At 35.9% G+C, this 26,040-nt stretch overlaps 1 protein-coding gene across 2 annotated transcripts; it reads left to right on the top strand.

The window, feature by feature from the left end:
- The first annotated feature begins 374 nt into the window (after positions 1-374).
- Positions 375-25,587, top strand: lmna (lamin A). 2 transcript variants are annotated; one of them, XM_077215172.1, is made up of 13 exons: positions 375-478; positions 3,326-3,704; positions 18,124-18,280; positions 19,305-19,430; positions 19,602-19,772; positions 19,976-20,101; positions 21,363-21,583; positions 22,352-22,637; positions 22,720-22,827; positions 22,910-23,029; positions 23,116-23,175; positions 23,731-23,946; positions 24,337-25,587. In XM_077215172.1, the coding sequence occupies exons 2-13, from the start codon at positions 3,358-3,360 to the stop codon at positions 24,370-24,372; spliced, it is 1,974 nt and encodes a 657-aa protein (XP_077071287.1). In that variant the 5' UTR covers positions 375-478; positions 3,326-3,357; the 3' UTR covers positions 24,373-25,587. The 2 variants fall into 2 exon arrangements, with proteins under 2 accessions (XP_077071287.1, XP_077071281.1); XM_077215166.1 differs by lacking the exon at positions 375-478 and adding an exon at positions 2,543-2,657.
- The last annotated feature ends 453 nt before the right edge of the window (positions 25,588-26,040 follow it).

Raw genomic sequence — 26,040 nt, 5'->3', positions numbered from 1 at the left:
CCAAAGGGGAAAAAGGAGGTTTGATGTGAAATATTCGGAAATGTCATTAATTCACATTACTTTTCCAGGTCTAGAAATCACACTAAAAGCTATACATCCAGGTCTTCCAAGGCTGCAGGAATTGTGGTTTTTCAAGAATAAAAGTCGTTGAGGGGGTGAATTAAAATATGAATTTTTTTTTTTTTTTCATAGACTCTGGAAGTCAGTGGGGCCTATCAACTGTTTGGTTTCCCATATTCTACCAAATATCTTATTTTGTGTTCAGCTGTTAATTTTTGGGTGAACTATCCCTTTAACGTCTGTATTTTGTACTTGGACCATGGTGAATTTCTCACAGATTATGAACTCTGCGTTTCTATTGACTGTCCACTAGAGGACGTTGCACATTCCTTCTGCATCACCACCAAGCTAGCAGGAGGAGGGTATGGTGGATCCTTGAACGCCTGCAAACGTTTCCTGATCTTAGGATTCGGCAACTGTGAGTCACTGTTTCCCTAGCTGAGTCTTTGCCTAAACATTTAATTTTTTTGGTTACACTAGTCCATAGCAACGGCTTTTGTGTGGTGTTCATGAATAGAACGATTTGTATGTTCATTCTCAATGCATGACTCAACAGTATTAATAACCTGTAATTTTACTTAAATAGCCTATATCTTACTTGATTCCAGGGAATTATCTTCTTTAGTCCTGAATTGGGCGTTTGGACTGCAGTAGAAAATGTTTTGTGTGTTATATAATATTATGAATGAAAGGTTACAGGTTTTACTAATCACAATGTCCTTGATGACTTTTTAATGTAATCTGAAAATTATATGAATGAATGCTATATCATTTTAAGAAAGTATTAGCAGAATTAACCCCAAGTAAGTGTGTCTGAGTATCATGTTGTGTCATGTCTTGGAATTTGCTGCCTGTGTCCCAATTCTCCACCCTTTGGCTTCCTGAGTCATGTTTTTACAGAAGTGTAACCCCATCTAATCTGCCCATGCAAAATTCAGCATAATCCAACAAAATCTGCAAGTTTTACCTCAAAATCATCGCAGAAAATTCTTCAAACTCTAAAGATTTCACCTGGGCCTACTCAAGACATTATCTCTCATCAGTTCCCACAAATTTTTGAGATGACACTCAGGGTGGAGAGACATTTACCCTGGGGAATCTCATTGTTATATTGGAATGTGGTAGTTGTGTGTGATAATGCAATGAAGATGGCAGAGAAAGAGAGTCTAGGAGAAAAGAAAGTGCGCAGAATTACACAACTGTCTGTGTTTTAGCTGTTAAGTGTCTCTCATAGACTGTAGGTACTGGCATCTACTGGGACTTTTCCACAGATCTGTCCATGCGCTTATGCCAGGAGTGTCTGCTTTTTTCCCCTAGTTTTTTTCTCATGGCGCTGTTTCCAGAAGCGTTTATGTGCACATAGTGATTCAAATAAATATGGCTTTTATTTATTTATTTTATGTTATATATATCTTAAAATATTTCAGCGCCATTGTTTCGTCTCAAAATGCACACCGGTAATGTAACTTTTAATCTTGATTAAACTAAGACCTAATCCTGGCTTAATCTAAGCCCCATCTGTGAAACCAGGCCTGGAACATTTAAGTTCTTTTTTTGTTTTGTTTAACTTTAAAATATATATATTTCTGTTATTTGCAAGGCAATATTAATTAGTTTAAGTTCAAGTTTTTCATCTAATATTTATATTTCAGATTTATATTAATTATAAAAATTTTTGATTGTTTTTGTTTTAATTTTAGTGTACAATAACAACACTGATGTTTTGATCCTGAACTCTAATATGCTCCACAGGGAGTTGATGGGAGTTGACTAGTTTAAAATTTTAAGTGATTTGTAGCACAACCTTCTTTTCCAAAAAGGATTCGTCTCATCCACTCTCTCTCTCTCTCCTTTTACTAAGACACCTGATTGGATCATTTATTTTTCGTATGTCCACCCCTCCGAAATAAATACCAGGCAGTTACCATTTTTGAATAGAGGGCTGTTTTCTGTGACCTTCCTCTTTAAAGTTTCATGCAGCAACAAATGGATGTATTCTGGATTTCTAGGAAGAAAGAATGAGGGATATATTTCTCTGGCTCATGCGTTTGGAAGAGCTCTTCGGAGAGCTCTTTGGACTAGCATTCATTATGTGGAAATATTGATTCATTTTTTTTAAATTATTATTATTATTTTTTTTTAAATATATAGTTTTATTTATTTTGAATTTGAATTAATTTCTATAGTTATTTTAAATTAATTTATACTTTTATTAGATTTAAAAAAAAAAGTTTTATTTTTTTTTAGTTAGTTTTAATTAATTTTGCTGTGTTATTAGTCATTATCAAGAAAGGGATTTAATGTTTTTCAAACTGCTTACCTGACAAGTTACAGATTGTATAATAAAATGATAAGCCGAGACAATTCTGTAACCATGTGAGATACAGTAAAATCTCTATTCCCTTGTGTGTTCTCACTGAGTCAGACTTTACTAGCTCCGCCCTCCCTTCCCTCGCTTGCTCTCCTCCCCCTCTCTCGTCCCTAAGAGGCGTGAGTTTCAGGCAGAGTCAGAACAGACACTCTCTCGGCAGAGTTTCAACGGGACACAGCAGCTGTAAGAGCCTTCACTAACCCAAACTCTCTCTCTGCTTTACCAGGTCAGTGATTCAGGCATTATGACTTGCAGTTCTGCTGATTGTGAATGGACCGAAATACTGCTTATATTTTGTAATCATCAATTGTTTTGTTTTTTTATAAAAATGTACAGTAAAAGACCTGTTACTGCTGTAAGTGTGTTGAGGGGGAGTGTCACATGTGCTGTCTAAGCACATTGTAATGTTTGGAATTACTTCTTCAGTCCAAAACAAACAATGTGCTCAGAGTTCCTGTGAATGGGACTTTGACATGTGAATCTGTGCAAGTCATCTTTAAAGTGTGTTGAAGAGAGTGTCTTGATAGTTTGTCCAAGATAAGTTACACTGAATGCAGTCTAAATCCGTCTGAGGTTTAGATCTAAACCAGATTAGTCTGTGGTTGAGATTTGAACTAAATGTTTATTCTGGGAAGTTTGTGCTGAACATATTTGGATGTGATCAGAGGTTGGGCGTGGTGAAAACTGTAGGACACAAAGTGAGGGAGAAGGATGGTGGATAGGGAGGGAGGGAACATGAGGGATGGAGTTAATAATTAAAAAAAAAATTATATCTATATAAATAAATGGCAGTATCAGTTTCAAACTGTCATACTGTGAATATAAGAGATAACTGAACGTATCACCTCAGAATTATGTCTTTCCTCATTCTATCTTATTCTACTTCCTGTACAGATTCAGGCTAGCAGCAGTAGTTTCAATCAGCTATGGAGACTCCAAGTCAGAAACGAAGCAGCCGTGGAGGGGTGACCAACGTCCTGTCCCCCACCCGCATCACTCGGCTACAGGAGAAAGATGATCTGTGCAATCTGAACGACCGTCTGGCAATCTACATCGATAAGGTGCGCTCTCTGGAGACGGAGAACGCAGGTCTGCGTATGCGCATCACCGAGTCTGAGACGGAGATCAGTCGGGAGCTGGGCGGCATGAAAGCGGCGTACGAGGCCGAGCTGGCGGATGCCAGGAAGACTCTGGACTCGGTGGCCAGAGAACGAGCCAGACTGCAACTGGAGCTCAGCAAGGTGCGTGAGGACTACAAGGAGCTGAAGGCCAGGTATGTGTGCAGATTATGGTTCATACGTCATGCATGTCATACCAAATACATGTGAGTTCATCTGCACTTTTTCAAGTTTTAAAGCGCCCTTCATTTTTGAGTGAGGAAGTCCTTTAATCCTGGAAACCAGTGCTATTCCAGTGAGTAACTCTTGAGTTTGGGGTCATAGCAGTTGCAATTACTATGACTCATTCCATCCAGAAACTTGCAGTAATTCCACCAGGTTTAGTTTCTGAGCAGTGCAGCTTACAGTGCATAAAACTGACACCAAAGAGCTGCAGACACTGGCTAATATGAGGGCTTGCCATGTTTTCCTCTCTGAAATCTTTCACACATCCAGGAGATAAGTTTAACCCTGAAGAGCAGAACGAGGCCGACCCCTGGGCTCTCAGCCTAGTCCCCAGCTAAATTTAGCTGAACCATGATGGCAATTTTCTCCACTGAACATCTGCTTATTGCTCCTGTCACTAAGGCTGTGCTTGATGTATTTTTAAACTGAATTAAATTTAAACTGAATTAAATTATAATAATGGAATTGAACAGAAAACAAATCAATAGTATAATGCTGTAGTGTACAGCATACCTTTATGCTCACTAAAGCTGTATATTTAATCAAAACTACTGCAAAAAAAGGAAAGAAATATGCTGAAATATTGTTACTATTTAAAATAGCTGTTTTCAATTTTAATATATTTTAAAATGTAATTTATTTCTGTTGTGGCAAAGCTGAATTTTGAGTATGCAGTCTTCTTCAGTGTCACATGATCCTTAAATAATAATAAGAAATGTTTCTTGAGCACCAAATCAGCATATTGGAATGATTTTTTAATGTTGAAAACAGTTGTGCTGCAAAAATATTTTTGTGGGAACCTTGATGATTTTTTTTGTAGGATTCTTTAGAGAACAGAAAGATCAAAAGAACAGCATTTTTTGTAACACTATGTCTTTGCTGTCACTTTTTCTTAAATATAAATGTAATATATCCTTGCTTAACAAAAAGTATTCATTCCCTTAAAAAAGAATTACTATATTTTGAACAGCGGTGGACAAAACCGCACGCCGTCTCTGGCTCAGTGTGTAGTACAAAGTGAGCTGCAGCTCAGGGTATGTGAGGTGTAAATGAGGGTGTGTTGTGTTGTGTTTGGAAATGGCTGTTGGATTGGTCACCACTCCCTTTGCAACAAGTTTAGTGTGATGGTTTCTGGTTGATTAGTGATTTCACATTTTTATCATTCCTGTGTCTTCCATGGAAATACTTTAAAGTTTTATAGTAATTAAAGAAGATAGATAACGTCTTTGCAATATATATATATATATATATATATATATATATACACAGTATATTAGAGCCATTAAATATAGAATAATGGTCAGAATTAGGGATGCATGATAAGACAATAATTATTTTAATGTTATGGCTGATAACCGATAAATGGCTTATACTAAAATTCGAATACTATTTTGTTTAGATAAAAAAAAAATAAGACAATGAAAATTCATAAAATCAATCATTTTAATACTACAAGTGAATTTAGGCATCATAACATTATAATGTGCATTTTGAAAATGATTTAATTATTTTAATTATAATTATAAAATTAATATTTTGATATTTGCTAAACATTAGATTTAAAGTTTTATTAAATTATTAGCGTTTTTGAAGATCAACTTGAGTGTGTGATGATGGCAAAAGTAAATGTAAAAGCAGGACAAATGAGCATGAACAATTAAACATACAGAATTAGTTGATACCAGTAAATAAAAAAAAAATCTTGAATATTGGATAAGCAATATGGAATCTATATATTGTGCATCTCTACTGACAATTATAGTTTTCAACATGAAATCAATAAATCTTCAATATTAATTGTAAGATGTTGTAAGTTTTTGTGAGTTTTATTCATTTCAAACATAGTTCGGCAATAACTAATCGCATTATGTAAGAGAGGAGATAATCTGAATAAAACTAAGAGGTAACTGCCCATCATAAAATGATCATGCATCATTGCATTTGGCCTTTGTACTTGATCTGTCTGATATCACTGATATTTTAAAGATATGCAAACTCCACAGAGAAACCATTTCAAACTATTCAATACCACTGATTAAAGTTTATTATCCATATAGTTTATTTAGAAGCAATGTAGTATTTGTCATCCAGTCACTGATTGTTATTATAATCTATTGTTTATCTTGCTGTCTCTATGGTAGTAGACTTATTCAATGACCTGGTTTAGGTGAGAGGTGTGTTCAGACCCATTAAGGGTGTGTTTCAAAGACAAATAGACATCAGTGCCAAAGATGAATGATGTGAAACAAGTTGAAAGTTTAGGGACAGGCATTGTGAGTCATATTCATTCATTTCATAAGGCTTGTGGTTATACTCATGGGGGAAGTCGGCAGAAGGAGATGATCTTATTTCAGAGAGTCCCAGGGTTCCATTAGCCCTCACGAGTTCCTGTAAGCCTCCATCAATGGGTGAACGCAGATGCGTACACTCATTGGAGTTGAGCTGTTTGGAAGTGTTTGGTTTCCACAGCAACCATGCGGCCTTGCCAAGGTGTGTGAGAGGTGCTGACTGGACTGAGTGGTGACTCATGAGCTTTAAGTAACTGTGGGGGAAGCACTGTTTACTCTCACTTTAACCCTTCACCTCAGAAAGAAAGCCATGTTGGAACAGTAGCCTTATTTTATTCCAGTGAGTTTGATAGAGATTTGCAGTGGACTTAGAACTCTCTATTAAGGTTCTTAGAAAACGAATGGGGTTATGTACTGTAGCTCTATTGCTCTAAGTTCCACGAAGAACTTTTTATTTTATAGCTCTTAATACACTGGCGCTTTAAAATACCCATAAACTAATATGGTTATGTGAAGAACCTAAAGCGTAACATTTTAAACTCAAAAGAACCTTTTAGCGTAACTCTAAAATGCTATACAACTAAAACTGGTTCTTGATGAGAAGAGAGTTCTTTACTTTACTATATATATATTATTTTGTATATATAAATACACATGCATGTATATATTTAAGAAAAAATGTGTTATTTATATATCACATTTTTATATTTATATATAATATAAATATATACAGTATATTTATAAATACAAAATAATTATACACAGTAGTACACACATATTATGTAAAAACAAACTTTTATTTTGGATGCAATTAATAATATGTATATATAATATACATATACGCATATATTATATAAACACAAACTTTTGTTAGATGTAATTTGTTAATCGCAATTCATCGATTTAACGTGTATATATAGATATATCTTCCCAGAGTTGTTTAAAAGGGCTTCTTTTAAAGTAATCACTCATGTACTTTGACATACAATATTGTTTTATGTCATTATTGTTTAGAAAAATGAATGGTCAGTCCAGTTCTTGAATGGGGAGTCATGCCGGGTCATGCAGCAGGTACAGCTGTGTGTGCGCACATGCTGTGAGAGTACATGTGCTTGTGGCTGCTGTTGCGGTTGCAGCATTTGGCTTCTGTGGGCATTATCAGACAGAAGACTGTATTCTGTGTCTGTGTCACTGTGAACTCTGTTGACAGCTGCAGTGTAGGAGTGAATGACTGAAATGTGGAAAGATTACAGCTGGAAACAGTGCAGATGAAATGCATCTTTCAATTCATACTAAAAGAGAAGCATGTCATCACTTTCCTTTCATTTAAATGCTGTAAAACCCCTCAGTGTTTGTCTAGGCAATACAATGAAACAGTCCAGAGTAGGAACTCTGAGATGAGTCAGTATTTGTCTAAATGATTCAAAATCTAACTCTATTCCACTTTTTAGTTACACATCTTCTGACTCTGCATGCATTTTCAGGTGTGTCCTGAGCTCCCATTCATACAATGATTTTTCAGGCTTGAGTCGGGACAGTAATCTGGACATTTATCATTTTAGTCATTCCATTATCCCAGATTCTGGGGAAAAGGAAGTGCATAAAAAAGCATTGATCTTTGTCAGAGTCTTTATCAGTTTTATCACTTTAAAACATTAACTAGTCTTTCCTTTAGACGACTGAGATATATTCTCTCATTTTCACTTTTACTTCCATAGTCTTTACGTGAAGGACACCCTTTCCATTTATATATGGGTGTTTATATAAGTTGTGGGCATTTCTGGCCATGTGGTCTCTTTAAACACACTGTTCACTCTCTCACTACTAGTTTATTTAAAGGGGACCTATTATACAAAATTCACTTTTACATGGTGTTAGGTGTTTGAAAATAAATGTGTGTCAGCAGTGTGTGTACACAACCACCCTATAGTGCTAAAAATCCACCCACTCTCTCTTTTTTTTAATCACCATAAATTATAAGTAATGTTTCAGAACAAGCCGTTTGCAGATTGTACCTTTTGTGATGTCACATATGCTTAAGCCCCGCCCACTACTGCTGACCGACTCTACCCTATTAGCATAGACCCTGTCCTGAGTGAGCTGTACACAGTTTGCCAAGGTTGTCTCCTCTCCCTAAACCAACAAAGTCATTCATCTCAAATAATGAATTGTTAACAGAATTTTGTGATGTGCATGACATTTTAAACATTAAAAAACAAACAGAATAGCTAATTTAATTGCTAGTGTGCTATGTATCCTAGATTTTAAAAAAAATAGTAAAAAGTTTGGTCACACTTTAGATTATAGGGTCCAATTATCACTATTAACTAACTATTAACTATGACTTTTATCTCAATAAACTCTGAAATACTGCTTATTAATAGTTGGTAGTTGTTAAGTTTAGGTATTGGATAGGATTAAGGGATGTAGAATATGGTCATTCAGAATAAGGCATTAATATGAGCTTTATAAGTACTAATAAATAGCCAATATCCTAGTGTCCTATAGTATAAACTAGTTCACAGTGAGAATTGGACCCTAAACTAAAGTGTTACCAAAAGTTTTAACTCATTTTTATATGAATTTTTAAAATATTCACATTTGAAATTAATAATACAAACATTTTAATATGTTTAAAAAAACAATCAACCACTGGGATATTAAAGTGAAAGTTAAAGAAACGTCCATCAGATTAAATCACTGTCATTTTAGACTATTATCTTTGACACCAGGCCCTCAGACACCTTCTGATGCTCTTTGCTCTCTGATGTAATTGCTCTTTTTTTATTAAATCATATTATTCATATTATTGTTGAGCAGTGAAGTATTCATTAACAGTTTTATCAGTTCAATGCTCACTGGTTTTGTGGTCTGCATTCTTTTAAGTTTTAGTAACTCTAGGGCAAACTAAAAGACATTTGGCAGCTTTCAAACATGAAAAAAACTTCAGTGAGACATTTCCTGCCGCTGGTTCCCTCCCTCCCTTTATATGTTCCCAATCATGTCGGTAGGTCCGACGTACGTCGCCGTTCCCTCCTTCAGGGAACGAGGGTTACATGCGTAACCGGGAGGTTTTCCATTGACTGGCTTACCTGGTGCATACTGTATTATCATTATGGTTACGAATATCCAACAAAGACACTCCACCATTCTAACAGCTTTCAAACATGGTTGTTTGTGCTGTGGAGTTTTACTAACATTCTGCCTTAGAAAGCATAATTATAACTCATGATAATTTAAATTATTTAATGCACTAACTAAAAAGTACTACACACACAGTACACATGTATATCACGCAAATACCATGATTCATGAATGTGGTAATTACAACCTTATTTAAGGTTACTTTACTAGTGTTGTCTGTCAAGTTTATGCAAAGTATTTTCAGTTACTAAAGTGAAATATTTCCCCCTCTTCCTTTGGCTTTTCCATTATCAGAGAAAACACAAGGCAATGAACAGTTATCATATGCTTCTAATAAGTTTCCTGCACAAGTCACTCATCATGTTTAAAATGAACAATCACCCTGTGGTTATGTCATTCTGAGTTTAATAGTATCTATCTACCATTAAAATTACACCTAATAAGTGTATTGTTGAGTGCTATTCTTCAGGGCGAGAGTTGACAATGAGGAAAAAGCTTGATCTTACGGACATTAGTGTTTTGTTGTTTAGTTCAGGGCTGTCCTGCATAAAAATGAATAAAATGGGATTTTCCTATATTTGGCTATTCTTCTCCTTCCTTCATTTTAAGTTTCTAAGATCTCTATAGTATATCATCTTCAGCGGGCACCTGTGTGTTCAAACGGCTCAGGACAGATCGAATAGCTGTATGTTCAGCACACCAAATGCCTCTGAATAGAGCCATCTCTCCTTTCCCATTGAGTATCTCTTTCATTCTCAGAGAAGCAGGCTTATTTTCTTTCTTTCCCTCTTTGTTCTTTTCTTTTTTTGTGATGCGATCACTGCCGTAGGACAGTTCTGTTTCCCCTGCCATCCTGACCTCAACTCTCCTTATTGCCTCATGTTACAGTAAATAGGGGAATGCAGTGAGGACATTTTAACATCACATTTGTTTCACGTTTAAAAAAAAAAAACATCTAGGGACATCAATTTTCATTTCTCTGGCATCATGTATCAAAGCCTTCAAACATTCACTATTTGTGAATGTGATACTGGAAAAACAACAACCATTTGAACATTTTTAGTTAGTGTATAATGCTGCTAGCAAGGGTCCACAAATGTTTTAGATTATGGATTTTCTATTAAACTGGTCCAGTCCAGCTATCTTATGTTGTATATAATAAGACAAGACACAATAAATGTAATAGTCAAAGTGATTTCTCTAAAAAGAAAAATGTTCAGTTTTTCTCTTAAGAAGCTATTTCTAATGCATTAAATAATGCAGAATTTCTTTGCAAGGACTAAAAATAAATTTTAAAAAAGCTGGAATACGATGGTTGTGGGTTTGATTCCCAGAGAACACACATACTTATCAAATAAACAGTAAGTTGCTTTGAAAAAAAAGTGCTTGCCATATGTGTTAAATGTCAGTTGGGATTCTGAAGCATGCTTGCTTGCATTGTACACAGCTTTGTTGATCATTATACTGGAAGCGATCTAGTTTTGTGACTTGCCTCTTGCTTCCAGTGACATGTGGCTTTCCATTGTCATCAAAATTAGCACAGCTTGTTTTCCTCCTGATGAGTGTTTGTTTACAATTACATTCATTAATGAGAAATGATTCTCGATCCGGATCTCTGGCCTAGATTTTGTATTCTTTAATCTAGACATAATGCACATTCTGGAAAATATCTGTTACCTTGTTTGATGTCATGACAATAATAAATAACAAAATTGTATGAAGAGCGATTCAAGATGTTTTAAAATTATTTCAGCTATTGCTCCAGTCTTGTTACTTTGTATTTAAATACTTTTAAAGAGGTGATTTGCATGGGGGATTTGCATTCATTTGATTTGCATTCATTTGATGTCGAAGCTTCTACATTGATCTGAGTAGATTTAGTTGTGATGATGGTCATGAAAAAAGGTTTTTAACCTAAAGAGCTGCTCCATGCTATACTGGAGAATGTGTGTGTGTGTATGTATGTGTTTGAAGAGCTTTGAGTCATAAATTATAAATCATTTTAAAATAATGGCCATATGATTTTTTTTTTTACATACTCGCTTAGATACATATTTGGATAGAAACACACCCACTTTTGATGGCATTTTCAGCTCTATATTACAGTCCTTTTGTTCTTAAAATGTCAAATATAAAATGCGCTCACACGCTACACTTCATCCCAAACTCGCATGCAGTGGTGCTTCATTTGGTTGTGGTTGGGTCTGGAAAGGCTTTGGACTGACTGACTCATTCGGTTAGTTATGTAATCCCCATCCACAGACTCTAAACTAAAGATCACACACGTTTTTCATTTGCAAGTGATTTGTTGAGAATTCAGGGTGAGCTTGTGTGCCGAGATACTTCCTTGTAAAGCAACACACAGCGTAACTCTGTTCAGACACCAAACCTTTACTGAAAAGACAAATTTACTTTAGCGTTCATTTATAAACAAAACCATATACACGTTTTTGATTCTTCTTAACATTGTGAATGCGGATAAGAGATGTTAAAGATACTCTCAGTTTGTTACCTTTTTAAAAAAACTTTGTACACTTAAAAAAATGAATTGTATTTTTAATTAAAGAAGTTAAATGATGTACACTCACATATGACTCCAGTCATATCAGCTTAATAAAAGCTATTTTATTTGTTTTTAGCAGTCAAATAACACTTATACTTGGATTGCACCTTTAAGGAATATGTTTATGACATACTTTACATATTCAGTGTTACTGAAAGTACTGAAAAAAGTTTTTTACAGTAAAATGCCCAGTAGTATTTTCTGCGTAAAACTGTTCAAAAATTCAATGTGGTTATGAAAGAGTAGGAATTGTCATGTGGCACTGTCATGTGACTCATAGCTTGAGGTGATGTTTGCCTTTTGCCAAATCATTTATAACGGGGAACACTGGCAGAGCAGTTACACACACACACACACACACACACACACACACACACACACACACACACACACACACACACACACACACACACACACACACACACACACACACACACACACACACACTCCATCCAATTCTTAACCAAAGGCAGCTGCATACAGGCAAACGTTATATTAGGAGTGCCGGAGATGACGGTGGAACCTCGTTATGTTTATTCCATGGAAAAATCAGTGGAAAACTGTTTAGATTGTAATGCTGGAGACCCTCCGATGCAGATTATGTTAGAATGGGCTTGTATAAAGAGGGAGGAGAGAGGGTTACTGTAATTGGTGTTCTGGTGGTGTGTATGAGCCACGGGCGTAAGGGAGAGAGTGAGTCATCATCGGCTCCTAAATGCCGAGCTGCCACGCTGGCAGAGCCTCAGCCTATCCTCCCTTTTGCGAAGTAGGAAAATATTTATGCATATTGCACATTAGTAGGCATTTATATGTGATCCTAACTCCAATATAAGAGTGTACACTAGGGTGACCAACAGTCCTGTTTTCCCAGGACATGTCCTGTTTTCACGTCCTGTCCTGGCCGTCCTGGCTGTTTTTTATAAAGTGATGAAAATGTCCTGGTTTTCAAATAAATGCTGGGAAAGATCAGCTATACAGCAAAATATAGATGGGCAAACAACGAGGATGAGGAAAAAAAACAGGATAAAGCGGAAGAAAACTAAAGATATAAATATATTTTGTTAGTTCGTTTTTGTAAGTTTGTGAGAGCTATTTTTGTTCAATTTGGAGGTATTTCTTTTAGTTATTTATATGTTTATTTTTCTAATACAGAAGAAACATTATTTCTATCATTATTTCATTCATTATTTTTGAAACCTGTCATAATAAAACATGTTGAGTAACCTCTGAGAAGCCTATCTGAATTTGTGTTTTGTAACAATAACAATTTTCTATCCATACAGAGGAGGCATAGCCTACTTTAAATGTATTGAAATTAATAAGGCATCTTTTAGTTAACTTCGAGTATCATTTGAGTATCTGTTTGCCGGGCCGAGTGTCCTGGTTTTTGGTAATCAAAATATGGTCACCCTAGTGTACACACATTTGTCACACATTGCTATTCAGGCCTCCATGATTGTCCCTTCCCAGAATTCCTGAAGAATCCCTACAAAAAGGTTGTTTCTATTTGAATTTACATTAAAGATTGTGATCATTTGTGACCGACTAGACATAGGGATCAGATGAATCATGTAACAGTATTTTACTATTTAGATGGAATTGCTTTTAGCATCTGCCATGTGCTAATGAGTCAGAGCAGGAATAATGTTTTCTTTGTGTTGAGTCCTCCGCTTCAGTCAGTTACAGAAGCTCGTCTGATTGTAGGACCACACCCTTCACAACCACCATCAGAATCATACACTTTCATAATAATCATTTTCCTGAGACTATATAACATTACCATATCTGTTGACTTCGAACAAAAACACCTTCACTGCAAGATGTAATTTTCTCAATCAATGTCTTTGTCTGTTTTAGTTTATTTTCTCTTTCATTCAAGTTATATGCTTCAAAATATTAAATTATATAAATTGTTTTTTAATATGATTTTATGCTTAAAACATAAACAAAGGGAAAGATAGATAAAAGATGCATATACGACAAAAGAAAAAGAAAAGAAATATACAATTAAATTGGAATGAAAGGATTAATATAACTGATAATCATGTGTCATTGAAGATATGTAGATAACCTTAAAACATAATACATTTATCTTACTTTAGATTTTCTGTAAAACATATTTTACAGAAATGTTTTTAGACAAAATACTGATTGAAAATGTTTTGTTTGCAATGTCGGTGTTACGCAAATGCTGAAAATGTAAACATGCGTGTTTATCTAGACTTTTTATTGTAATGTTAATGAAATGAGAATACATTTAGATTATTAAATAAATATTAGATAAGCACATATAGCCTAGACAAGGCATTATCATTCTTTAAAACTAACAAGCCTCTGGGTATCTGCATTAACCTGCTCACCCTTTGATGTTTTATGATTTTAATTTAAAATTGCTGAACCATCTGGAACAGAAAGCCTAGATCTGTTATGTTGTATAATGTTGTATAAAATAACAGGTAGTGTTAGAGGAAAACTTAGACTTAGATGTTTTAAAGATTAATGCCTATACTAGGTCATGCTTAGTCAAGTCTTTCCCAGCTGGTGTAAGTTTGTGTGTAAAGATTTATGTCTTTAGAAGATTTTACTGTTATTCTCAAATTTCAAACCATTACAATGGGCCAATTCTGGTTCTGGAATAGTCTATTTTTAGTCTATGTTTATATTAAGAGCATATTTTACAACCTTATCACCATCTTTTTCCTTCTCACCATACGTTTTTCCTTCTGTGTGTTTTATTCTGTCTCCATGGAGACTTCATGGTGGACCTGCAGCCGACGAGAGTGAGTCAGATTCGCCTCTACAATTAAAAAGGAAACGTTTATTCATAGTACAGTGGGAAAATGGGGAACCCCTGTTTGAAACATTTCTGTTTTAAGATTGACTCACGTGTGCGCTTCACCCAAAAGCAGTGAATCGGTGTATTGTGGAGCTGAATGGTGGAGGAGGAGGCAGAGCTTGGGCTTTAGTGATAAAAGCCAGTTTGTTTTTACTCTGTATTTCAACCTAGTAAACTTTATTGTTCATTCAGCTTATCTATTTTTCAACATGCTGAAACAAAGTTGTTGTTGTCAAGTTAGGAAGAAAATTACTTTAAATATTGAGACGTTAAACGGATTCCCTAACAAATTCCTTGATGTTATACTTGCACTGACATACAGGCTTGAACTTTGTCCAGTTATAAAACCATAAAATGGTAATAAAACGCCTGACTGAAGGTACCTACTTTATATTTGCATACCTAAACATTGCTGGTATTCTGTGCAAATACGTGCAAAATATATTGAATATAGATTGTAGTAAATGTTTTTGTTTGAGCTAAAAAAAAAAAAAAAAAAAGATTTGATTTGACAAGCCCTCCAGCCTTTTATCACATTGATGAAGTGTTGTGCCAGACTGCGGTTTTACTATGCACTTTTTATGGTTTTACAAGTGTTTGATGAACACCTACAGTCATTTTTCCTCTCAAAACCTCCAGCTGTTGCGGGTGAAGGCTGTCTGTTATATGGTGCTTTTTGTGAGATGCGTCAAGCAAGCTGTAGTTTTTGAAGTAAATATAGGTTTAAAGAGACACTTCAATGACCAAAATTCAGAGAATGTCCTTGTAGACTTTCAGTCAGGTGATTTAGACAGGACATTTACTTTGCCCTGAGGGTGTTTGTGTTGTGTGCGTGCTAGTCCACAGCTAAGTTGTGTGGTATTGGACTCATAAGTACACTATAAGGAATTTCTATCAGTTTGATAAATTCTTATTCTGTGGAAAATTTGTATCTGCTTTTGACTGTTAGCTTTCAAATTGAGGGTGTTTTTTTTTTTTGGTATACCCTGTTCATGGTCAACATTTTCTCAGAGATGGCCACATGTGCCATATTTCCACACCACTTTGCCATGGTAACAATACAGCAAACATTTAGAGGGCTTTTTTGTGGGTTTCTTTTTCGTCACAAAAGAGGACAAAGATAGCTGTGATTCATAGAGGAGCTGGTACATTCCTCTCCTGCCCTCTCTCTTTCCCTCAACTGGCTCTTATTGTGCCTGAAATGTTTCCACTGTTTCCAAGATGCCAAGCCAAACCCTTTTCCCTTTTGTCTCACAGACAAACCCTGTGTCTCACATAGTACAACCCGGCACACAAAATACACACTTTTTAATGAAAACTTACTGGAATTGATGCTTTCATTGAAGTGGTCTGTTCTCCAGTTTTCCAACTGCCATAGTTTTATAGTATTTTTCTCAACATATTAGCTGTAGTACACTTTATTTTCGGTTGTTTTTCTTTAGCTGCCATCATGCAAAACTGAATACGGATTTGACCATTTGCAGTGTAATATTTGACCAGGTTGGTCCAGTCAACAAAGACAATGTGACCCGGCACAGTGGTGACATTAACGCATGTTCTTCTATTGTCTACTTTTAAAAGCTTCTGGTTGGTTGGGCTTCCTGTGGACAGATCCTGGCGATGTTAAGAACAAAAACAGAAAACAAATACAGTGGCAGAAAAAAATTACATAAAATATAAAAGATAATAGAATAAATAACAAACATATTCTTTAAAATATTACACCACAAGAGGCTCTTAAACCTTGTTTCCTCCAAATGTGGCCTGCTCCACTGAATGTGAACAAAAACAGGACATTTAGCGTGCTGACAGGAATGGGCTGGTTTTTAATTGCCAAATATCTTAAACCGTAGAGGTTATGTTTCTGGATGTGCCCACCCACTGCTTACAGACCTTTACTGTAACCCACAGAGTCAGACATTCACCGTCACCCCTCTGGACTCCAGTATCTTCTCTCCTCTCTCTGTGTCTATTAAACATTTTGATGAGCAGTTTTAGGCAAAAATAAATTCACATAAACACCATATCCCGCTGAGGAACAACTATTGTTTTTTTTTCTGTAGAGTGAACCGCTAAAATACATAGAGTTGTGAGCTTTTTTTCAGTTTCAGTGACACAATTCCTCAAAAATAGTGATGAATGTGGCCTCAAAAGCCTCTCTGACAAACATCTCGCAGTCGCATCATCTTCCCTTCCATATATTTTTGCATAAAATATCAGAACTAGAATTTCAGTAACTGTTTTTAAAAAAATATTTTTCATTGAACTATTATTTTACAAGTACGTTGCTTTCACATGCTCGTACACATTTTCCTTAGGCTAATAATCATGTTCATTATTGAATAATCAAGTAGTAATGCAGATTAGGCCTCGAGAGGCTTTTTATCTCAGTCAGGGCAGTTAACTCAAATACATTTAATGTTTTTTCATGTTCCCAGGCTCATGAACCGTTTATTGAAAATGTGTGGCTGTAAAGTGGAGAATGTGACCTTACAAAACCTCTGTTGTTGTGAATGGGAAGTTGTTTAAATAACTTCTCTCAGGAAGAAGGTGTGATGGAATGTCCCACAGAGTCGAAGAGAACAGAATACAAACTCTAGAAGTTAGCCTTAATAGGTTGAGTTTTTGTCTAATTGTAGTCTCAGTGTACAAAGTGGAGTTTGAAGAAGTTGTGTGTTTGGGAAAGGTGCTTAAGGGACTGAAGTGTGGTAGAGTTTTAATTGTTTCAAGCTCTGTTTGGTCATCAATCACATGACTAAATTTGGAGCAGCTATTTTACAGGCCTTGTGAAATCTGATCTGGGAATGCGCAGAGAAGAACTTTAAACTTAAACACTTGTTTTGAGAGACCATTTTCTGGCCTTATTATCCTTCTATGTTTCAAAACTGAAAACCTAAACCTCACTTTGCCTTAATTCAGTTCGTACCCTTAATAAAATTACCAGTCATCTTTTATTTATGGATAGTGTTTACCATTCTGATTCTGTTAAGGTTTGTGTGGTTCCTTTCTGAAACTTCGAAATGAACAACCCTGTAATCGTGCACATATGTTTTAAATTCACTGTTGAAGTCCCAACTCCTGCTCTGATTCAGAGAGGGTTTTCAAGGTTATTGTGTACAGATTCTAAAGGGTCTTTGCCTTAGATACAAAATCCCTGGCAAAAGTTGTAGGCTGATGTTCATTTGCCTTGAACTGATTGTTTCAGCCTTGCTACTTTGCAAACATATTCAGACAAGTTAATGGATATAAATCAAATTCATATTTTACAGTCTTAGATCCGTTCTGACAGCCTAGAAGATCCAATCCTCTCCTGAGGCGCTTTACTCAGGCCATGGTGCCAGGCTAGTGAAGTTGCTTCCAATTTTCTGAAATAAGAGACTTTCCACTCAACCCGCAACATGCATGAATGCATATAATAATCCAACTATGCTGGATCTAATTGAGTTAATTGTATTCCTCTCTGTGTGTCTACATGAAAAAAATGCTTTAATGTTGTCTTTGTATTTTTCTGACTGTAGGAACAGTAAGAAAGAGGCAGATCTGGAATCGGCTCTGGCCAGGCTGAAGGATCTGGAAGCTCTGCTTAACTCCAAGGATGCGTCTCTCTCCACAGCACTGGGGGAGAAGAGGTCACTGGAGGTTGAAGTCAGAGACCTGAAAGCCCAGCTGGCCAAGGTGATGACTAGATCAAAGCTTTATATCTAAGGATTTGGGTGGTGTGGTGCTGTGCTGTGGTCAAAGATCTGGGTTATTGACCAATTCATTATTAGGCACTTGAGCAGTTGACTTTTAGCCCAGTTTGCTACAGAGGGATTATCTATGTAATACATACACTAAAATATGTTTTAAAGCATCTAAAGGAATACTTGCTTGCTTAAGGGAATATTATTTAAAGTTCTATTTCACATATATATTTATATTTAAAGGGGAAAATCTCATTAAAAACAGGCATATTCATTAATCAATCATTATTTTTTAATAATTTTCCAGTTAATAAAATATAATTGTGTTAATATATATGGGCTTAAATAAAAAACAAATAGTTTAAAATAAATAAATATAAATTAGTATTTCTTAGAACAAGACAAGTTACATGAGAAGCAAATTGTATTGTGTAATATATTACGATTTGTTCTCTGAGAATATATCTTGAATTAAGTGTATATTTCATACCTTATATTCCGTTTCATTTTGATTTTGTTTTAAGCATAAACACCACTAAATCATGGTAGATTTGTGCTTTAAAATGAAGAAAATACTTTGTCAAAATTAAATTCATATATATTTTCTCAATTTTTGACTTGTCTGAAGTAAATCAAATTTGTTTAGATCAAGGGCCAATAGGGGGCCTCGACAAACGTCTTGGGGGCCCCAGTAAGTCTTAAAATGTAGCTAAATTAACATAATAATACAAAAATAATAATACATAATAAAAAAAAGATGAACATCATTAAACTGACACTATATTTTTTAATTCTTTTTTATGTATGGTTTTATTACAATAGAAGTATATATCAGCAGATTAGGAGGGTCTTCGAATATTTTCTTAAACAAAAGGAGTCAAAAGACCTACTGCATTACAGTAGATGTTGGTTAAATGTTAAGATATTTTTATATGACAAGTCAAACATGGTAGCAGGTATCTTACATAGTGCATTGTTTTTATATAGAAGTAGTAAAGTGAATATATGTATTGCAGTTGGAGGGCAGTCATAGCGATGCTAAGAAGCAGCTACAGGATGAAATGCTACGACGTGTGGATGCTGAGAACCGAATCCAGACCCTGAAAGAGGAGCTGGAATTCCAGAAGAACATCTACTCTGAGGTCTCACAAACAAATCTACTTACGCTGAGCTCGCCTATGAAAATAATTACACTGTCTCATGCACATTTTTATTCACAACGTCTTAGAATTCACTGCTAACATATCTACTAGGTCTAAAACTATCAAAGACCTTCAGGACTTTCTGTACTCTAACCTGATGTTTTTCTACAGGAGCTTCGCGAGTCTAAGCGCAGATATGAGTCGCGTGTGGTGGAAATCGACAGTGGCCGGCAGCAGGATTTTGAGAGTAAACTGTCTGAAGCTTTGACTGAACTTCGTCGACAACACGAAGAGCAGCTTCGCATCTACAAGGAGGACATTGAGAAGACCTACAACTCCAAGGTAATAGAAAAATCAAAGAGAGAACCACCAAATGACTTAAGTATGAGGATCTGTATCTACCCAGGGGCACCATTGAACTGGCCCGCCCTGCATACATATTTGCTGACTGATCCATTGCCAGTCGTATTTGTTGAGATATTTTATGTATAAAGACATACAGCATACCTGTCAGTCAAATGTCATCCTGTGTTATATATGTGTAGCTGGAGAATGCTCGTCACTCAGCTGATAGGAATAGTAATTTGGTGGGAGCCGCCCATGAGGAACTGCAGCAGACACGTTTAAGGATTGAAGGTGTGACTACTCAGCTCACTCAACTGCAGAAACAGGTATACACACAGACACACACACACACACACTTTAAAGTAATAGCATGAAACGGAAGTTCTTATAGTCTTTTTGTTGTCCCGCCAGTAAATGCATCATCAGAGACGAAATGTTGTTGCAGGAGGAAGGGGAAGCTAGTTTAATTAAAGATTACGAGCATACATAAATTTAAAAAAGAATTATGTGCATGGAAATTATTTATAATAAATACTGCAATATTCCATAGAAAATAAGAATTGTCAATTTTGATTTCATGGTGTCTTAAAGTATTTATTAAAGTGCTGGCAATTCCTTGCACCATTTGGACAGTAACGCTCTCACAATACAGCAAATCTAACAAATCACTTTTTAATGGAGAATAACTCCACCCTATGAAATAATGTTCCTTACACACAGTAACTTGACGTTTATGGAAGTAAAATAATCCCAAATGTTTTTGAAACAAAAAGCCTGTTGAATTGTACTACTTGAAAAAAATATGCATTGCATTAACCCTGCTTGTATTTTAATGCATTGTATTTTTAGGGCTTGCATTTTAATGGGCTGAAATTTAGCATGGTTGAATATTTAAGCTGTGAGTATTTAAATTCAAAACATTTCAAACACATTTTCATTGGTAAAATTTCAATAATCCATATTCACCTTTCATATTTCACTTCCAAAATATTCAAACTGATTAAAAATACAACGTATAATATTCAACAGGCGGTTTTCGGTCCATTTTATTTCGCTTTGCAAATTCGCTTCCACAAAATCAGTGGTTCAACATCGACAGTAAATTCAACGTTGACATCCAGGAACTGCAGGAAAAGCAGTAGATTACCGAGCATAATCTCCATCTGCTGTTAGTCGACCTCACCAGCAGGGGGTGCAAGCGCGTTTTGTTGACGACCAGAGCAATAGTTAGAACAAGCCATTATTGAAATTTTACTAATGAAAATCTGTTTGAAATGTTTTGAATTTAAATATTCACAGCTTAAATATTCAACCATGCTAAATTTCACCCCATAAAAATGCAAACCATAAAAATACAATGCATTAAAATACAAGCAGAGTTAATGCAATGCATATTTTTTCAAGTAGTACAATTCAACAGGCGTTTTGTTTCAAAAACATTTGCCATTATTTTACTTCCATAGACGTTCATCAACCTAGCATGTAGTCCCACTGCAAAAGGACAACTTAACAGATCAAATAAAAAAATAAATAACCTCAAATGTGTACATTCTAAATTTACATTATTTAAATTGCCCGGTTCATTAGTTGGCTGCTCGTGAGTTGAAGATCCGTGAGTTGGAGGAGTCTCTGTCCAGAGAGAGGGACATCATGCGGCGGCGTCTGGAGGAGAAGGATAAAGAGATGGCTGAAATGAGGCAGCGCATGCAGCAACAGTTGGACGAGTACCAGGAACTGCTGGACATTAAGCTCGCACTCGACATGGAGATCAGCGCCTACCGGAAGCTTCTGGAGGGCGAGGAGGAGAGGTGAGAGTTGGGATATTGCTTACTGCACACATCCAGAAAGCCTTTTCTTTTTTTTACAGGTGCTACTATTAAATAATAGAGCTGTAGATCTTTAGTAAAAAAATATAATACATTTCATGATATTATTATTAATCAATAAAAAAAAGTACTGAATAAGTATTGAAAAGTTGATTAAATTATTTTTCATATAATTTATTCATTTATTCAAATAGATTTTTCTGAGTTGTTTGTATAATGTTTTTTATATTACATTTAGATAAATATAACCATTTTAATATTTTTATCTTACTTTAAGAAATTATCAATATTAATAAAATAGTATACTGATTAATTAATCTAATTGATTGCATATTACCTGAGTAAATACGTTTATTCAGTAATTTATTTCATATTTATTTTATAATTTTTTTAAATGGATTACTTTTTGCTGGATTGATTTTTTTTTCAGCCGTCTTGTTTTTAATATTTAATAGTTAGATATAATAAAATATGTTTATTTGAAAATATTAATACAACCATTTTTAATCTATTTTAATCTATTTCTTTGATCTAACTTAGATAAAAAATTATATTAATAAATATTATTTTTAGTTTTAATATTCTTTTACATTTAAGACTAAAAGCATTAATAATATTCTGATTAATTAATCAAAGTATTTGCATGTATCAATATTTGCAGAGTAAGGCCCTCAAATGAACTAATAGGTCTTGTTGTGGATGACCGCCTCATGGAATAACTCTCAACCCATCCCGCTCTCTCTGTTAAAGGTTGCGTCTCTCCCCGAGTCCCCCTCCTGTCCGTGGGGTGACTGTGACCCGCTCTTCTGGTTCTGGCTCTCACGCACGTGTGGTCCAAAGCAGCACCAGTCGCACCTCTTCTGGCAGCGCTAAAAAACGGCGCTTGAACGATAATGACAGCGATGCCTCCAGCGTGGTCGGTGGAACTGTCACTCGCACACGTGTCTCCCAGCAGGCCTCTGCTAGTGGCCGCGTGACCGTGGACGAAGTTGACATGGAGGGCAAATACGTACGACTCAGTAACAAGTCCGACCAGGTGAGAAGGAACTTTGGCACTCAATAAGGAGGAATTAAGTATGATTAACTTTTTATTAAATGAACCTTCTTCCTCCTCCCAGGATCAAACTCTGGGTCACTGGCAGGTAAAGAGGCAGATTGGTTCCGGCACTCCCATCATCTACAAGTTCCCACCAAAATTTAACCTGAAGGCGGGACAAACGGTCACAGTACGTATTGATTTTCAACGTAATAGTCACCTTTAACTTGCATTTAAATTCCGGACTCACTTCAGTATCTCTCTGTTGTCAGATTTGGGCCTCAGGAGCTGGAGGAACCCATAACCCTCCTTCTGACCTGGTGTGGAAGACCCAGAACTCATGGGGCACTGGAGATCTGTTCCAGACTACCCTCGTCAGCGCCAGTGGGGAGGTGGGATCGTGTTAAACAAACCAACCAGATTTTTGTATTTGATTCGAGGTCGCTAAGTGACTAATTTGCTTTTCTCTTTTTTCCAGGAAATGGCCATGAGGAAGGTCACACGCACTCTATTCCAGGATGAGGAAGATGAAGAGATGGTACATAGTCACCAGCACATCTCAGTTGATTTAGTAATCCCATTATATTTTTTGCATAATTTTAGTTTGCCAGGTTTAAATGAAAACATGAGTTTTTAGGACAATGTAAGTGCACAACGGAGACCATTTGTCTCCATTGACACGTATGCATATTGGACAAAGTTGAGCTACAGTCATATAATCAAAGTCTGCAAGTCAGACTAAAGTTCACAAAGTCAGACTAAAGCTTTAACATGACTTTTTGCCTTGGCCTGACTGAAATCAAACTTTCAATCAAACTTTAAAAAGTGCATGTAAACGCATCTTTCTCACAATATGTGGTGTATATTGTATACACTTTTGTTTATGGGTTGTTTGGGTGTAGCCTTCCTGAAGTGAATCATAGCACTAAAATGAACTGAGAGAGCAGCCATACTTCATCTATAATAACGTCACCTTCCTAAAATAATTGCCATTTTCAAATGACTTAGGCAATTATTTTAGGAGGGTGACGATAAGATCTAGTACCCGTCTCAGTGTCCTCTGTTAATCTCCACTCACTGTCTCCACCTGCAGGCCGCCCATAGCACATGCGGGGATAGTGAGTACAACCTCCGCAGCCGTACGGTGCTCTGTGGCTCGTGCGGGCAGCCGTCAGATAGAAACAGCACCTGTGTTTCGGCCAGCTCTGGAGTGTCCAGTGCGTCCCGCTCGTTCAGCAGTGGAGGCGGGCTGCCCGAAGCTTTTGTGTCACCCTCACACTTCATCGTGAGCAATGACAAACCCAGACAGGTTTGTGTTTTTTCTTCTTCAGTTGCAACAGTATTTTATTTTATTTTCTCTCTCTCGGTCTGTCTTTATTTTTGAAAGATTTTATATATTTTAAATAATAAAAAAAAAGTTAAAATTGATTTTTTAAAATAGATGTCATTTTTAGATTTTTTTAATGTTTTTGTTAATGCTTTTAGTCTTACAATCATCAAATTATCATTTAATGTTTTGTGATGAATTTCATTATTAATATACTGCTGTAATTCATTTAATATTAATGTGAAACAAAAGAATAAGAAATTGTTTACAGCTGTCTTGTATTTACATTCATTTCTCTCTATCTCTCTCTCTCTCTCTCTCTCCTCTCTCTCTCTCTCTGTCTCTCTCTCTCTCTCTCTCTCTCTCTCTCAGGCTGGACCCAAACTTGACAACTGCTCCATTATGTAGAAGAGCTGAGCTGTAACCACCTGTCCTTTAACTCAAACCAGGAGGAATTCATCCCACAAACTACTTTCTTTTTGGATAACATGTCTTATTACATTATATATTTTGTACTTCAGTCTTTCTTGTTTTGTATTTCATAATCTGCAGGATAGATTTTTGGCTTTTGTATGGCATAAGGCTTTATATGCTGGCAGTTTGTAGGCTGTAGTTTGCGATTATTATTATGTACAGTGTGTTACTCTAATATATTTGCATGGTGACCCGGCAGCAGCTTCAGATTCAGAATAATCGTACTGTACTCAGGGAGAGAGGCGAACAGAGCACTTCACACTCACACCATGAGCTCTCCACGAGTATGCTGTCAGAACGCAACACGCACAGTCAATTATCCCTCTCGATCATGTGGCAAAACTCTCATGTAGAGTACTGGACTATAGCTGTACTGCAGGCTGGTTCTTTAGCTCACATTCAAGGATGGGTAAACATACAGAGAGCGTCAGTTAATGTAAGATCAGGAAATTAGAGATTTCATTTTTACATTGTCTCAAAAGTTTTTTGTCAGTAGGTGTTATGGTATTTTTCATGCTACCTCTCGCAGTCCGATGGTCAAAATAATGTGCACCTACAAAAGGGAAAAGACAGTCAGAAATTCTATGCAGTTTTGTTACAGTGAGATTCCAGGATATTAAATACAGATGCTCTGGATGTAAAACTGTTTTGTACCTTGATACAATTGCTTGCACAATTGAATAGGTTCCTTTTTTCTTTTGGCAGTGCACTTACAAGCTCAGACTAGACTGCAGTATGTTGTGTCTTGTGTAATAAGTGTTTATGGGATGTTTCTGAAAGACTTGAAGCAACTGTAAAACTAATCCAAAGAAAATCACCTTAGCAATTTGCATTTGCCAAGACGTTGTCAACATTTTAAACAAAAGCTGATTAATTGTTTTAGAAGGAAAACTTTTGAAGTTTACTTGCGGAGAAAGACATATCTGATGTATTATGTTACCAGAAAATCATGTTGTGTTTAAAGTACTGAGTACTAAACGATTGCAGCATTTGAAGAGATCTATTTTTGTTTTCAGCCTTAGAGGCAGAATATTTAAAATATGCAAAATGACCGCCGTCATTCCCAGCTTTAATGTCCTTTTTTACGGTGGTACTTGAAATGTTTGAGTTTTATCATGTACACTAAAACATTTGTATTTCTCTATGGAACTGAGTGTTGATTTGCTCTTGTTCTTGCTCTGCTCTCTTACAGTAGATGATCCAGTTCCTCACCTGGACAGCTGTAAGGCTCCAGTAATCTGAGCAGTCTTTTCCTTCACTGCACAGAGGTCCAGTCCGTTTAGGGCAATCTGAGAACAAAAATTGGTTTCAGAAAGCTGGAATAGCTTTCATCGTAGGATATTAGAAACATAGCCGAGCCAACGTACAGCTCTCCAGAAAGAGGACTGGATATTGCTGACATTAATCTTTTATTTTATTGCTTAGCAAAGCTTTGGGTTTCTAAAAGAAAATTTTGGGATAGTATATCTATTTTTTCAATATATATATAATATATATATATATATATACATATACTTACAACTTGTGGTTTCCTATTGCTTAAACAGCCATTAGCATTATTGTAATAAGCCATATCTTTTAATTTTTTGAAACTGATAATGG

Source organism: Siphateles boraxobius, unplaced genomic scaffold (assembly GCF_051911475.1).
Source record: "Siphateles boraxobius isolate OS27281-9 unplaced genomic scaffold, OSU_SipBor_1 12, whole genome shotgun sequence".
NCBI classification, from domain to species: Eukaryota; Metazoa; Chordata; class Actinopteri; order Cypriniformes; family Leuciscidae; genus Siphateles; species Siphateles boraxobius.
The sequence above is the reverse complement of the archived record's forward strand: the minus strand, read 5'-3'. Positions and strand labels throughout refer to the sequence as shown.

Coding starts and splice junctions, on each gene's coding strand:
- lmna (XM_077215172.1), top strand. CDS start 3,358: ATGGAGACTCCAAGTCAGAAACGAAGCAGCCGTGGAGGGGTGACCAAC. Junction 19,431..19,601: donor AGAAGAACATCTACTCTGAG/GTCTCACAAACA, acceptor GTTTTTCTACAG/GAGCTTCGCGAGTCTAAGCG. Junction 19,773..19,975: donor AGAAGACCTACAACTCCAAG/GTAATAGAAAAA, acceptor ATATATGTGTAG/CTGGAGAATGCTCGTCACTC.